We start from the raw sequence: 16,755 nt of genomic DNA, 5'->3' as shown, positions 1-16,755 counted from the left end.
GAACTAAGGAAAGAGCCTCAGAGAAGTGACAGCTAAATACTTAATGTCTTTATTCCTTCTGCCCTAGAAAATGCAGTGTATGTAAACACCTGAGAAACCCTGGAATGAATATGAACTCAGCACTGATCCTGGTTTTGAGCTGATGTTTAATCATTTGGAGCCATATGGCAGCCATTACGGTCCCCTGTTCCCAGGTCATACATTCAAAGCTTCCAGGCGGTTCGCATCATGACGATGAAATACACATCAGTGTCAATGGACGCGCTCACCCCGGCATAGTAGTTCATGAACTCCTCAGGGGTCACCTGCAGTGTAAAAGTCAGGGGAAAAAAAAAAAAGCTTTGCTTCTCACCATTTCAGTTGAGGCACATCTCCAGGACCTGTAAATGGGAGGGAAATTTCAGTCAAGTAGACTTCTTAGTGACACCACTGAGGAATAGATCTAGAAAAGAGAAAAGGTGAGGTTGAGAATGGCCATGAGGGAGTGGCCAAGGAGAATAAAGGAAGAAAGTCTCGAAAATTTCCAAACAACCTAAACTGAAAGTGAGATGCAGGTCTCGTCTTCCTATAAGAGCAGAAGCCCATGTGTCCTGGTAAGTGAGACTGAAAGTCAGAATAAGAAACATGTGTTCTTTAATCACAGTGAATACTGTCTTTCTGTGACATGTCCCCTCATGTTCTTGTGTCAAGACAAGACATGTTTTTTAACCTTTAAAAATGGAGCTCCGTCCTACAGATAAGGAAAGAGATTTCTTGTTAAACACTCCTTGGCTTCATGCCTTTTTAAGATACATATGATTCATTTCAGGCACAGAGTAAGTTCTAAAAGATCCCCCTACTCCATCCCCGCTTGGGTTCTCTCTCTTTCCATGCCTGTTTCAACTAATATATTTACTTATGCTAAGATTTTACTTTCCTTTCCTTTAAGAGAGAAGAAATGCAGTTACCAATGTATTTTTTAAAAGGTGCATGTGACAAGTGCACTCTAATTCAACTGTATTAGCAGACACAATTAGTTGGCTCAGGGGAATTATTGTTTTTTGGTTTGATCTCTATGACCAGTGAACTTAGCCCCAAGTACAGACCAGCTTATATGGGAGGACACAAGACACAGTAATGATGGTTGTCTGGGAAAGTTATCACTTTTCCAGTTAGCCCTCAAATTTCAGTGTCATGAGGGATTGAAAACATCACAAAAAGTGAAATCCACAAATAATTCAAAACCCCTTTCTAGTCCCTACTCTTCTCTCACCAAGTCTCAGGGAATATTCTTATCTCTTCCAAGTGGTAGGTAGTTAGAATAGGAAACAGGAGTCCAGAATGACTGTGGCTAAAAGACAAGGAAGGGAAAAGCCCGCAAAAACAGAACAAAGAAAGGTCACAGAAGTTCCGAGGACCTGAATGAGGACCTCAGGTAGAATAAACAGCACTCCCGGCTAGCCCAATTTACATAGGGCAGGCCCGGGGGGAGGAGAAAACATACAAAAAGAGGAGCCAAAGGGCGCTCTCTCTCTCTCTCTCTCTCTCTCTCTCTCTCTCTCTCTCTCTCTCTCTCTCTCTCTCTCCATGCACGCTGGCATGCTCCTCCACTCTCTTCTCTTTGCGTCTTTGGGTCGGCATGCCCTCACGCCTCGAGGATGGATTATCCTGCTATCTTCTAAACAAAATAGAGCTGTAACACTGATTTGTCTAAGAGCTATAACACGGTTTGTCCAAGACCCGAGAGCTGTGATGCTGAGGGCTTTAATGTCTGTCGCTCCAAATCTTTGTCATGAGGAGACAGAACCAAGGAGCATACACTCGCCTGACACAAGAATCATGAGTTGACTGACCCACTTGCATTTTGTGCTGAAATTTTAAGGGAACAGAGAAAAAAGTCATAGGATTCATCCTTGTCTCCTTCTCCCCTTCTCTCTCTTCCTCCTGCCTCTCTGCTTCCTCCCCACCCCATAAAAGAGTAAAAAGCAGTAGGAAGAAAGACGTTGAATGGAGCTAGTAACTGAGCTGTGTCTATCAATGCCTGGAAGTAGAAATAAAGAATACATGTACAAGAGCTTTTGTTAAAAATTATAGAGTACCATTAATATGCTCCTTTCTTGAGTTTCTTTATTTCTGGCCTGCTTTGCATTCCCCAGTTCTCCAGCTTTCAGCTCCATCTGGAGTTCCTTTATAGCAACAGCTCTTTGTTCATTTAAAATGTGACTCACGGGGAGAAGCATAAAGATGGCAGAGGAATAGGATGGGAAGACCACTTTCTCCCTCACAAATTCCTCAAAAGAACATTTCAACGCTGAGCAAACTCCACAAAACAACTTCTGTAGGCTGGCAGAGGACATCAGACAACCAGAAAAGCAGACCATTGTCTTCAAAAACAGATTTTTAACCTTTGCTCTTAGGTTTTTGCTGTCAATTTTGTTCATTTAAAAACCCAAACTTCACTACCCAAGTTTACCTGAGAGCGAGATTACTGGCTTGACCACTCTCTTCTCCTATGGACTCTCCTTTTTCTCCACCAGGTGGCCTCTGTCTCTTTTCTCCCCCATCTCTTCTCTATCCAACTCTGTGAATCTCTGTGTTCCAGACGGTGGAGAACACCTAAGGAACTGGTTACTGGCAGGATTTGTCTCTCTCCTTCTCATCCTCTCTCTTATCCTCCTGGTCACCTCTGTCTACTTCCTCTCCTCTTCCCCGTATAACTCTGTAAATACCTCTGAGCGGGCCAGACTATAGAGAGCACATAAGGAAGTGACTACTGGCTAGCTTGCTCTCTCCTCTTTTGATCTCACCGCATCTCATTCCAGTTACCTCTAACTACCCCCTCCATCTTCTCTTCTCCTTGTAACTCAGTGAACCTCTCTGAGTGTCCCTCAATGTGAAGAAACTTTTCATCTTTAACCTAGATGTTTCATCATCGGTGCTGTATAGATGGAGAAGTCTAGAGGCTACTGTAAAAACAAAACTGAAGACCAGAAGCAGGAGGCTTAAATCCAAAGCCTGAAAACATTAGAGAACTCTTGAATTCAGGGAACATTAAGCAATAGGAGCTCATCAAATGCCTTCATACCTACACTGAAACCAAGCTCCACCCAAGGGCCAACAAGTTCCAAAACAAGACATATCACTCAAATTCTCCAGCAACACAGGAACACTCCCCTGAGCTTCAATATACAGGCAGCTCAAAATTATTCCAAAACCTTTGATGTCTCATAACCCATCACTGGTCACTCCACTGCACTCCAGAGAGAAGAAACCCAGCTCCACCCACCAGAACTCCAACACAAGCCTCCCTAACCAGGAAACCTTGACAAGCCACTGATACAACCCCACCCACAGTGAGGAAACTCCATAATAAAGAGAACTTCACAAATTACCAGAATATAAAAAGACCACCCCAAATGCAGCAATATAACCAAGATGAGAGACAGAGGAATACTCAGCAGGTAAAGGAACAGGAGAGTTGCCCACCAAACCAAACAAAAGAGGAAGAAGTAGGGAATCTACCTGAGAAGGAATTCCGAATATTGATAGTGAAAATGATCCAAAATCTTGAAATCAAAATGGAATCACAGATAAATAGCCTAGAGACAAGGATTGAGAAGATGCAAGAAAGGTTTAACAAGGACCTAGAAGAAATAAAAAAGAGTCAAAATATAATGAATAACACAATAAATGAGATCAGAAACACTCTGGAGGCAACAAATAGTAGAATAATGGAGGCAGAAGATAGGATTAGTGAAATAGAAGATAGAATGGTAGAAATAAATGAATCAGAGAGGAAACAAGAAAAACGAATTAAAAGAAACGAGGACAATCTCAGAGACCTCCAGGACAATATGAAACGCTCCAACATTCGAATTATAGGAGTCCCAGAAGAAGAAGACAGAAAGAAAGATCATGAGAAAATCCTTGAGGAGATAATAGTTGAAAACTTCCCTAAAATGGGGAAGGAAATAATCATCCAAGTCCAAGAAACACAGAGAGTTCCAAATAGGATAAACCCAAGGCGAAACACCCCAAGACACATATTAATTAAATTAACAAAGATCAAACACAAAGAACAAATATTAAAAGCAGCAAGGGAAAAACAACAAATAACACACAAGGGGATTCCCATAAGGATAACAGCTGATCTTTCAATAGAAACTCTTCAGGCCCGGAGGGAATGGCAAGACATACTTAAAGTGATGAAAGACAATAACCTACAGCCCAGATTGCTGTACCCAGCAAGGATCTCATTCAAATACGAAGGAGAAATCAAAAGCTTTACAAACAAGCAAAAGCTGAGAGAATTCAGCACCACCAAACCAGCTCTCCAACAAATCCTAAAGGATATTCTCTAGACAGGAAACACGAAAAGGGTGTATAAACCCGAACCCAAAACAATAAAGTAAATGGTAACTGGATCATACTTATCAATAATTACCTTAAATGTAAATGGGTTGAACGCCCCAACCAAAAGGCAAAGACTGGCTGAATGGATACAAAAACAAGACCCCTCTATATGCTGCTTACAAGAGACCCACCTCAAAACAAGGGACACATACAGACTGAAAGTGAAGGGCTGGAAAAAGATATACCACGCAAATAGAGACCAAAAGAAAGCAGGAGTGGCAATACTCATATCTGATAAAATAGACTTTAAAACAAAGCCTGTAAAAAGAGACAAAGAAGGCCATTACATAATGATCAAAGGATCAATCCAAGAAGAAGATATAACAATTATAAATATATATGCACCCAATATAGGAGCACCGCAATATGTAAGACAAATGCTAACAAGTATGAAAGGGGAAATTAACAATAACACAATAATAGTGGGAGACTTTAATACCCCACTCACACCTATGGACAGATCAACGAAACAGAAAATTAACAAAGAAATGCAAACTTTAAATGATACATTAGATCAATTAGACCTAATTGATATCTATAGGACATTTCACCCCAAAACAATGAATTTCACCTTTTTTTCAAGTGCTCATGGAACCTTCTCCAGGATAGATCACATCCTGGGCCATAAATCTAAACTTGATAAATTCAAAAAAATCGAGATCATTCCAAGCATCTTTTCTGACCATAATGCATTAAGATTAGATCTCAATTACAGGAGAAAAACTACTAAAAATTCCAACATATGGAGGTTGAACAACACACTTCTGAATAACCAACAATCACAGAAGAAATCAAAAAAGAAATCAAAATATGCATAGAAACTAATGAAAATGAAAACACAACAACCCAAAACCTGTGGGACACTATAAAAGCAGTGCTAAGAGGAAAGTTCATAGCAATACAGGCATACCTCAAGAAACAAGAAAAAAGTCAAATAAATAACCTAACTCTACAACTAAAGCAACTAGAAAAGGAAGAATTGGAGAACCCCAGAGTTAGTAGAAGGAAAGAAATCTTAAAAATTAGGGCAGAAATAAATGCTAAAGAAACAAAAGAGACCATAGCAAAAATCAACAAGGCCAAAAGCTGGTTCTTTGAAAGGATAAATAAAATTGACAAACCACTAGCCAGACTCATCAAGAAGCAAAGAGAGAAAAATCAAATCAATAAAATTAGAAATGAAAATGGAGAGATCACAACAGACAACACAGAAATACAAAGGATCATAAGAGACTACTATCAGCAGTTGTATGCCAATAAAATGGACAACGTGGAAGAAATGGACAAATTCTTAGAAAAGTACAATCTTCCAAAACTGAACCAGGAAGAAATAGAAAATCTTAACAGACCCATCACAAGCACGGAAATTGAAACTGTAATCAGAAATCTTCCAGCAAACAAAAGCCCAGGTCCAGACGGCTTCACAGCTGAATTCTACCAAAAATTTAGAGAAGAGCTAACACCTATCCTACTCAAACTCTTCCAGAAAATTGCACAGGAAGGTAAACTTCCCAACTCATTCTATGAGGCCACCATCACCCTAATACCAAAACCTGACAAAGATGTCACAAAAAAAGAAAACTACAGGCCAATATCACTGATGAACATAGATGCAAAAATCCTCAACAAAATTCTAACAATCAGAATCCAACAACACATTAAAAAGATCATACACCATGACCAAGTGGGCTTTATCCCAGGGATGCAAGGATTCTTCAATATCCACAAATCAATCAATGTAATTCACCACATTAACAAATTGAAAAATAAAAACCATATGATTATCCCAATAGATGCAGAGAAGGCCTTTGACAAAATTCAACATCCATTTATGATAAAAACTCTCCAGAAAGCAGGAATAGAAGGAACATACCTCAACATAATAAAAGCTATATATGACAAACCCACAGCAAACATTATCCTCAATGGTGAAAATTTGAAAGCATTTCCCCTAAAGTCAGGAACAAGACAAGGGTGTCCACTTTCACCGCTACTATTCAACATAGTTCTGGAAGTTTTGGCCACAGCAATCAGAGCAGAAAAAGAAATAAAAGGAATCCAAATTGGAAAAGAAGAAGTAAAACTCTCACTGTTTGCAGATGACATGATCCTCTACATAGAAAACCCTAAAGACTCCACCAGAAAATTACTAGAGCTCATCAATGAATATAGTAAAGTTGCAGGATATAAAATCAACACACAGAAATCCCTTGCATTCCTATACACTAATAATGAGAAAGTAGAAAAAGAAATTAAGGAAACAATTCCATTCACCATTGCAATGAAAAGAATAAAATACTTAGGAATATATCTACCTAAAGAAACTAAAGACCTATATATAGAAAACTATAAAACACTGATGAAAGAAATCAAAGAGGACACTAATAGATGGAGAAATATACCATGTTCATGGGTCAGAAGAATCAATATAGTGAAAATGAGTATACTACCCAAAGCAATTTACAAATTCAATGCAATCCCTATCAAGCTACCAGCCATATTTTTCACAGAACTAGAACAAATAATTTCAAGATTTGTATGGAAATACAAAAAACCTCGAATTGCCAAAGCAATCTTGAGAAAGAAGAATGGAACTGGAGGAATCAACTTGCCTGACTTCAGGCTCTACTACAAAGCCACAGTCATCAAAACAGTATGGTACTGGCACAAAGACAGACATATAGATCAGTGGAACAAAATAGAAAGCCCAGAGATAAATCCACACACATATGGACACCTTATCTTTGACAAAGGAGGCAAGAATATACAATGGAGTAAAGACAATCTCTTTAACAAGTGGTGCTAGGAAAACTGGTCAACCACTTGTAAAAGAATGAAACTAGATCACTTTCTAACACCGCACACAAAAATAAACTCAAAATGGATTAAAGATCTAAACGTAAGACCAGAAACTATAAAACTCCTAGAGGAGAACATAGGCAAAACACTCTCAGACATAAATCACAGCAGGATCCTCTATGATCCACCTCCCAGAATTCTGGAAATAAAAGCAAAAATAAACAAATGGGATCTAATTAAAATTAAAAGCTTCTGCACAACAAAGGAAAATATAAGCAAGGTGAAAAGACAGCCTTCTGAATGGGAGAAAATAATAGCAAATGAAACAACTGACAAACAACTAATCTCAAAAATATACAAGCAACTTATGCAGCTCAATTCCAGAAAAATAAACGACCCAATCAAAAACTGGGCCAAAGAACTAAATAGGCATTTCTCCAAAGAAGACATACGGATGGCTAACAAACACATGAAAAGATGCTCAACATCACTCATTATCAGAGAAATGCAAATCAAGACCACAATGAGGTACCACTTCACACCAGTCAGAATGGCTACGATCCAAAAATCTGCAAGCAACAAATGCTGGAGAGGGTGTGGAGAAAAGGGAACCCTCGTACACTGTTGGTGGGAATGCAAACTAGTACAGCCACTATGGACAACAGTGTGGAGATTCCTTAAAAATTGCAAATAGAACTACCTTATGACCCAGCAATCCCACTGCTGGGCATACACACTGAGGAAACCAGAATTGAAAGAGACACATGTACCCCAATGTTCATCGCAGCACTGTTTATAATAGCCAGGACATGGGAACAACCTAGATGTCCATCAGCAGATGAATGGATAAGAAAGCTGTGGTACATGTACACAATGGAGTATTACTCAGCCGTTAAAAAGAATTCATTTGAATCAGTTCTGATGAGATGGATGAAACTGGAGCCGATTATACAGAGTGAAGTAAGCCAGAAAGAAAAACACCAATACAGTATACTAACACATATATATGGAATTTAGAAAGATGGCAATGACGACCCTGTATGCAAGACAGGAAAAAAGACACAGCGGTGTATAACGGACTTTTGGACTCAGAAGGAGAGGGAGAGGGTGGGATGATTTGGGAGAATGGCATTCTATCATGTATACTATCATGTAAGAATTGAATCGCCAGTCTATGTCTGACGCAGGATACAGCATGCTTGGGGCTGGTGCATGGGGATGACCCACAGAGATGTTATGGGGAGGGAGGTGGGAGGGGGGTTCATGTTTGGGAACACATGTAAGAATTAAAGATTTTAAAATTAAATTAAAAAATAAATAAATAAATAAAAAAGAGAAAAAAAAAATGTGACTCAATGTAGAAAAGTCTGAATCATGCATCAGGTTTAAGAAATGTTTTCATTACTCCTATTAAATGGAATATCCCTGGAAAGTCTTTGGCACGTCTGGGCGATAATAAGTGCTCAATAAATACTATTCAGATTATAATTATGTTAAGTGAAGTTTCTGTGCATAATATGTGCATGTGTGCAGGCTAAGTCACTTCAGTCATGTCCAATTCTTTGTGACCCTATGACTGTAGCCCACCAGGCGCCTCTCTCCATGGGATTCTCCAGGCAAGAATACTGGAGTGAGTGGGTTGCCATTTCCTCCTCCAGGGTGTGCATAATAGATTTAGTCATTAAATCAGGCATTTCTGAATCTTTGAGAGGCAAAGATCTTGAATACTAATGTGAATAAGAGTCATTTGGGACACTTGTTAAAACTATAAATCCTTGTGTCCCCCTCTTTAAAAACAATCAGACTCTGCAGTTCTTCAGGGCCTCCAGCAACCTGCATGAATAATTCATTCCCTGGATGATGAGCACTCAGAGAGCTGGGGCTTTATGCAGAGTCTGTGAAATTCAGGTGACATCAAATGCTATAACCGCTAAAAACCCCAATAACCCTTACTTTGAGTATTTGAGAACCTACTGTGGCTTGTGAAGATAAATGTCAGAAGAAACGGGGTGGGAACTTGAAATCAGCTGAATCACAACAACTGGCTATTCTGACTTGGGTTAGAGAAAAGGGCAGCTGAGGTTTCCCCTGGCAAAGGGGAGGAACCACCTGCAGAAGAGGGGTAGATACAAGCTGGGACCCCGCATCAAGATGGGCTAATTTGGGGAAATGACAGTTGACTATTTTTCCACTGCCATCTCAGAGATCAAAGGCCAGCCTCAGGGGAAGAAAACACGGTTCTGCTGTTTCTGTCTCCACGCATTTGACTGCCCAACAGAATCTAGGCTCCTTTTAAAAATATACTTCTGCAATCACTTCAGGCTAAAATGGAGGACATTTCTCTGCCCCTGGCAGGAAAATGTCAGCAGAAACGACATAAAGATCTCCCTCCCCTTGGTCATAGGGCTCACCATGAAGTTTCACAGGAAAAAAAAAAAAATGGGGGGGAAATTCCCTTTAGGACAGAAAGGCTTGTTTCCTCTCCCTAGCTCCAGCATCTCCACTTCCAGCCCACTGCCACACTAAGCCTTCCTGTGTGGCAAAGAGGTCAGGAGTCACTGTCCCCAGGGTCCTGCTGCCCCAGCCACACAGGGAACTCCCTTCCCCATCACCTTAAACCTTCAGGGCATCTCAGAGCAGAACTGATCCTGGGTCAAAAATCCCATTTCTGGATGTTGATAAAAGACAGATGACATTCTATCTTGGACTTCTCTGGTGGCTCAGATGGTAAAGAAAGAAAGAAAGATTAGTCACTTAATCATGTCCAACTGTTTGTGACCCCACGGACTGTAGCCTGCAAGGCTCCTCTTTCCATAGGATTCTTCAGGCAAGAATACTGGAGTGGGTTGCCATTCCCTACTCCAGCAGATGTCAAAGACTATGCCTGCAAGGCAGAAAATCCAGATTCCAACCCTGGGCTGGGAAGATCCCCTGGAGAAGTGAATGGCACCAACTCCAATATTCTTGCCTGGAGAATCCCAAGGACAAAGGAGCCTAGTGAGTTACAGTCCATGGATTCGCAAAGAGTCAGACATGACGAGTGACTACCACTTTCAGTTTTCTTTCATTCTGTCAGGGGAATTTCCTCAGGTCTGTCTCATCACAACAAAAATTTGAAGCAACGGACGTTAAAGCCCTCGCTGCATCACAACTCTTGGACAGTGTTATAGCTCCGTGTTACAGCTCAGTTTTATTTAAAAAATAAAGAAAAATATATCCTCAAGGTGTGAGGGCATGCCAACCCAAAAAACATGAAGAGAAGAGAGAGAGTGCACACGCGCATGCGTGCGTGCAGGAGAGAGAGACCGCAGGCCCTTTGGCTCCTCTTTTTATATGCTTTTTCCCCTCCCCTTGGACCTGCCCTATGTGAATTGGGCTAGCCAGGAGCACTGTTTGTTCTACCTGAGGTCCTCACTCCGGTCCTCAGACCTTCCTTTGTTCTATTTTCGGGGGCTTTTCCCTTTCTTGTCTTTTAGCCACCACCATTCTGGACTCCTTTTTCCTATTCTAGCTACCTAACAATTCCATCTCAGTTTAAATACAGTTATGGAAACAGTATTCCTTATCCTACCAAGCAACATGTTTTGTCACTTGAAGACATGAGTTATTGGAAATGAGTGGTTGCTTTTGTCCTTAAGTTCACCGGAGTTTAGAAATATAAGTTCATCTCAAAGCCCACAAAAGATTAAATCAGAGTGAGTTCTGTTATCTGGCATTCCCTTAATGAACGCTTCCCTGAAATGACATTTTCATGTAGCGAAGGGTGATGACAAACGATGCTCAGGAGTATGTGTGAAAAGGCAGGCAGCATCCCGAGATGCCTTGTGAACCATCTTCCCCAAAACTGAATTATGGTCTCATTTCAAAGTTAAATATGTATTATCATCAAGTTCGTTGAAATTAGGCTGTGTATGGTAAATATGGCAATCAAGATGCCAAAATGCCACAGTCTTCAGATGATGGATATTTAGCTGTATGTGGCTCCCCTACAAATATATGTGCACACACACACACATTTTTACTACTTTTGTTCTAAGCTTTCTAGATAGCCACCAAGAAAACATTTTACTTCTATTTATAAAATATATACATACATACATACATACATATATATATATATATGGTATAAGTATATTTAAGGCTTGGGGCCCATTTCCCATTTATAATTACAGAAATAAATTTCACTAGATTAAGCTCTTTCACTCACCACTCCATCTTTGTCATAGGGTGAGTCAAAGTTATCCAGAAATTTCCGGAACACTTGCTCCTCCGTCCATTCACCATTCTGGTACTTCGGATGGTGTTTTGCATTGTACACCTCTCGAAGGTCTTCAATTGTTATCACACCATCTCCAGTCTTGTCTAGCTTTCTAAAAGCTTGCATAATCACCTCTTTTCTGGCTCTGGACATTGGAGGCTAGAAACATAGGGGAAAAGCCACATACACAAGTCGATGAGCTTTCCTTGTATCATCTGCAGTGGAATATTTGATTCCTCTCAATGACGTGCAGCTGCAATTGTGTGCCTTTCAATGATGTGCATTGTGACTGCTCCAGAAAATCCCTAAGCCTATATTGTCTCCTGCCCATCTCCTCCGTTGTGTGCTATCAGCTTCTGAAAACCAAGTCTCACATAGCCAGTCCAAACCACGTGAAAGCTAAACCCAGCGGATACAGTGATTCGTGGGACCACTTACTCTTAATGTGAGAAGAAATTCATTGAAGTCTATTGTTCCGTTTCCATCTTTATCAAACCTCCGGAAAAGCTCTTCTGCCTCCTCCTTTTCCATGACCACAGCATAATCATTTAACCCTTTAACAAATTCTTTGAAATCAAGGGTTCGGTTGTTATTGTCATCCATTATTCGAAACACTCTGAAGATAATATACACGTACAAAAAGGAAGAAAAAACACAAAGAACAAGATATAAGAATAAAAATTCAAAGAGAGAGCCACTCTCAAGGTTTTCTGAAGTAAAGACAAAAGTCTTAGGTTCTTCTCTGGTGAGCTTCTTCCCAGCCCCTCAGAAAAGAAAACAAACGTTTAAAAATACACTGCGTGCTCTAATTATATGACATTCTGAAAATGCCAGAACTGTAAAGATGGTTAAAAAAAATGCAGGGAAGGGGAGAGAGATTGGGGAAGCCCAGAGATTCTGGGCAGTGATATTTCTCTGCATGACACTAGAGTGGAAGATACATGACATGCATTTGCTAAAGCCCACAGAACCTCACAGCACAAAGTGAGCCTTAATGCGTACATTTTAAAAATTGTTTAGCACTTCAGGGAATTCCAGGAAGGAATACAGATTGTGCTGAGAGAATTCAACTGTTTTATAAAAGTTTGAGACCATCTCACTGAAGAGGGATGGAAAGATGAAAGTGCTAACTTAAGTAACTCTGGAAATGAGTAGAGTTCATAAGACTGAAGACAAAATGAGCTACATATAACCTCTGTACTCCAGTTGATAAAGATATTTCTCATGGAGATACAAGTTGACAATTTCCATGTTGCTATATGGGTACCCTGGATCTGAACAATTAAAGGGAAAATGGGAGCTAAGCTTCTCACTGCTGGAGTGGGGATTTATAGATAAGCTAGGACAGGAGGCTAGAATGATCTGATCAGTAAGGATTGAGTTGGAGACATCAGTAGGAACTCACCTTTAGCTTAATATAAACATAGATGAATACATATAAAATATTTACAGATATGTACATAGAGAGAGGAGTTAGCCTATACACCTGTATCTCCTTGTTCTGTCAGTTAAGAGAATCTAGAAGTAACACCTCAGTAAGAACAAAACCATCTAGAGTCTAGATCTTGGTTTATAATACAATTCTCCAATAAAAGGAAATGAGCTTCTTGGAGGAATGTCTGATTCTAGAACTGGGGCAGAAAGATATGCAAGATAAGCTTGGAGTATCTTATACCAAAAAGTAAAGAAGTGCTCAAAGAAACTCTACATTGATGGAAATACATCAAACAGACACGGAAGAGCTCCACCAAAAGAGCTCCAAAGGCCAAAACTGAAATAATTTGAACAATAAAAGTGTTGGGTTATAACCCAAAAGTATAAAATACATATCCATGAGTTAATAATGGTTTAAATAACTGCTTGAATAAGTAGATAAATGTAGGAGAAAATATAAATTTCTCTTGCCGAATTTCAAATAAATTATGCTCATACTCTGTCCTGAAGGAGGAAACCATGCTCCCCAGGCCCTAAGTGGGGCTCTACATCGATACTTCCCTTTGAAGAGTCCAATGTGGAGAGGCAGAGGGGAAAGCAAGTTTACAGAGGAGAAACCAGGCACTGTCTCAGCCAGGAGACCAAGATCAAGGCCAATGGTGATAAGCCATCCTGATGGTTGGAGGAGGAAATGGCAACCCACTCCAGTACTCTTGCCTGGAAAATCTCATGGACAGAGGAGCCTGGAGGGCTACAGTCCACGGGGTCACAAAGAGTCAGACACAACTGAGAGACTAAACCACCATCACCCTCATGTTGAGAGTGCACATGCATCCTCGATTTGATGTGATGAGAATGTTACTTTACTTCTGTGGTCCTCAAAGAAACATAATCCCAGTCTAACAATAAGGAGAAAAGGGGGCTAAGGGGCAGGCAACCCTTGAGGGGAAATGTAGGGAAGGGCAAAACTAGCAAAGGGGAGGAGGCAGGGGGCACATTCACGCAGAAGGCCAAGGAGGAAACAGTGTTCACAGTAGACTGGTTCACAGTGGAAGGGCTGGTAGGGGCGTGGGGTGGAGGTGGCAAGGACGGCAGGAGAGATTCAACTGAACGGGCCAGGGAGTAGATGAGACAGTGGTTGTCATGAAGGGTCTACACTGAGGACAAGAATGTGGCCCCAGCACGAAGGTGGAGGACGGATTGATACAATGTTGAAGGGAAGTGGGCTGGTCTTCCCATTGGATCATGACAGCCTGGCCACCAGGATCCATTTGCCCACATCCTGAGCTTCTGACAGACCTGGGCTTGGTCCGAGAGTGGCGGACTGTTGAAAGTGACATTCCAGTGCTCAGTAACCTGTTGGAAAGCAAACCTCACAGCCACCAGATGGGAGGTTGGAGTTCCCCAGCATGGCACTCTGTATGTCTCTAACACACAACTTCTCACACCAGGAAGACACCCATCCTTGTGACTCTTGGTGTCCTGAGTTCTCCATGAACCCTGGAGAAGCCTTGCTCACCCGTGAAAGCCCTGAGATAGCACGATGCACCACCCATGGCAGGCACTGGGTTTAGTCTTTGGAAATAGGTAACCACCCTTAGGAGGACCCACCCTTAGGAGGCTTACAATCTCTTTCCACTCAGGTTTCCCAGGCCTGAGGATTAATCCCATGATCAGAGGGTGGGGAACAGGAGCTGTTCTCCTGTGAAGCTGATGAGTCCCTGGGTGCCAGGTGATTCCTGTGTCCCTGGAAGTGATGGAGACACGAAATCTGCAACTGCCTCTAAATCCCTATTGCTCCCTCCCTATTCTAATTCACTAACCCTCTTTTAGGGGAACTTCCAAATTTTACTCATGCCAAATGATTGATCCTAAGCTCAGTGAATACTTTAATAGCACATCCATTGCTTTCTCTGGACATACAGAGTCATTTCTCAGCCTCTCCTGAACCCTACTGAGGCTTGAGGTCAGCAGAGGCAAACTATTACATTTAGCATGGATAAACAAGGTCCTACTATAGACCAAAGGGAACTACATGCAAGTCTCCTGGGATAATTCAGCCCTACTCTCACTGCTTTAGGGACTGTCTCTCTCATTACCCTACTTGCTGTTGTTCAGTCGCTCAGTCATGTCTGACTCTGCAACCCCGTGGACTGTAGCATGCCAGGCTCCTTTGTCCTTCACTGTCTCCCAGAGTTTGCTCAGATTCATGTCAATTGAGTCAATGATGCCATCCAACCATCTCATCCTCTGTCACCCCCTTCTAGTTGTCTCTAATACCTGGGCGTGCTTCTCCCTTCATTTTGATTTGCCCCAGTAGCTGTACTTAAGAACCAAAAATTGTCCCAAGGGACCTCGGGGATCAGTGCTTCCAAACTCTGCATTTTACAAAGGAGGAGCTGAGACCCAGGAGGAAGTGACTTGCCCGAGGGCCCATGGCTGGTCTCAGCCTCACTTGGCCATACTCTGCCTCTCCTTCATCTCCCTGCAGCCCACAGCCCGGGTCCTACCTGCCAAGCCCTTTGATGCCCGCTGAGCCCCTGGCCAGGCACTGCAGGCGGAGCCTCTCGATGGGGTCAGTGGCCACAGTGAGCTTCTTCTTGGCCTGGATCGCCATCTCTCGGTCATGGCGTGCGGTCCCTGCCATCTGAGAGGGAATACACACTGGTCAGTGGCGCTCATGCCTTCCCGCGTGCCTCTGGCTCAGTAGGGGGACCACAGCCTCACTGAGAGGGACATTCATAGCACACTCTCTCACCCACTTCCTGAGAACCATCTCAAACATCCCAGAACTTCCAGATTTCAGCTGCAACAACCATGTCCTGGCACATTTATTCCTGGCTTACCTAGTCCTGAGAACATCAGATCTCTTCAGCCTGGACAACAGTTTTAAATATACAGCCATCCCTGTTGATGATACACTTTCATCTCTCAGAAGCTCTCTTCCCATCACACAAAAATAAGTCTCATTTCTCCAAACACTTTTTGAGCCAATCTTACCTGCTTTATTCTTTTATCTAGAATTTTCCATATTCCCTTTGACTGCAGATTTAATATTCTCCTTTTGGGTCTAAAGATTAATTTTTGATGCTTCTGTCTTCATGGAGATTTTCAGTATTGGGCTTTGATGATTCCTACGAGTAATGAGTATGTTTTCCTGGGTTGACTGGGCTTCCCTGGTAGATCAGTGGTAAAGAACCTGCCTGCCAACGCAGGAGACATGGGTTCAGTCACTGGATTGGGAAGATCCCCTGGAGAAGGGAATGACAACCCACTCCAGTATTTTAACCTGGGAAATTCTGTGGACAGAGGAGCCTGGTGGGCTACAGTCCATGGGGTCACAAAGACTCAGACATGACTGAATGACGAAGTACACATTAACGCCTGGATTGACTGGTTAGTGTCCATTAGCACCTAATAGGTTCTCAGGACAGAAAAAGGTAAATAGACTCTCCTGAACAATAGCTGTATCTTTTTTCTACAGTTTGCCTTTTGTGTTTTAAACATTGAGAAACAGGAGAGAGGGTGACTGCAAGGAAGCACTCCACTTTTCAAGGTCCACGAGCAACGTACTAACCATACTGACACTGCAGCCAAGCACTGAGAATCCGTACAACCGTGGAAAAGCCACGGAGCTGGGAGCCTGGAGACCCAGGTTCTAAGCCTGACTGCAACCCACTCCTAGTGAGGTCTGAGCAAATCTTGGGGCCTCCGATTCCTCCTCCTCTGTTAAATGGAAAGATTAGATTAAATGATCTTTAAATTTCAGCTCTGCTCCAAGAAACACTAATCTTCCTATGAGCCCATTGACCCAGTTAATTGGGGAGATTCTAGAAATTTCTTTTTCAGGATGAGCTGTGAATAAAAGGAAT

The 16,755-nt window shown here is 41.8% G+C and overlaps 1 protein-coding gene across 1 annotated transcript; it reads right to left on the bottom strand.

Moving 5' to 3' along the window:
• Positions 1-203: 203 nt before the first annotated feature.
• On the bottom strand, positions 204-15,530 carry CAPSL (calcyphosine like). The gene is made up of 4 exons (XM_068990756.1): positions 15,394-15,530; positions 11,888-12,065; positions 11,399-11,608; positions 204-305 (listed from the first exon to the last, which is right to left on the bottom strand). The coding sequence occupies exons 1-4, from the start codon at positions 15,528-15,530 to the stop codon at positions 204-206; spliced, it is 627 nt and encodes a 208-aa protein (XP_068846857.1).
• Positions 15,531-16,755: the final 1,225 nt, after the last annotated feature.

The sequence above is a fragment of the Capricornis sumatraensis genome, chromosome 18, assembly GCF_032405125.1.
Source record: "Capricornis sumatraensis isolate serow.1 chromosome 18, serow.2, whole genome shotgun sequence".
Lineage (NCBI taxonomy): Eukaryota > Metazoa > Chordata > Mammalia > Artiodactyla > Bovidae > Capricornis > Capricornis sumatraensis.
The sequence above is the reverse complement of the archived record's forward strand: the minus strand, read 5'-3'. Positions and strand labels throughout refer to the sequence as shown.

What these genes read in the sequence shown, in the direction of transcription:
- CAPSL (XM_068990756.1), bottom strand. Translation starts at nt 15,530, where the DNA reads ATGGCAGGGACCGCACGCCATGACCGAGAGATGGCGATCCAGGCCAAG. An exon ending in AATTTCTTCTCACATTAAGA is followed by an intron (nt 11,609 to 11,887) that starts GTAAGTGGTCCC and finishes CTATGTTTCTAG; the next exon opens with CCTCCAATGTCCAGAGCCAG. An exon ending in CCTATGACAAAGATGGAGTG is followed by an intron (nt 306 to 11,398) that starts GTGAGTGAAAGA and finishes TTTACACTGCAG; the next exon opens with GTGACCCCTGAGGAGTTCAT.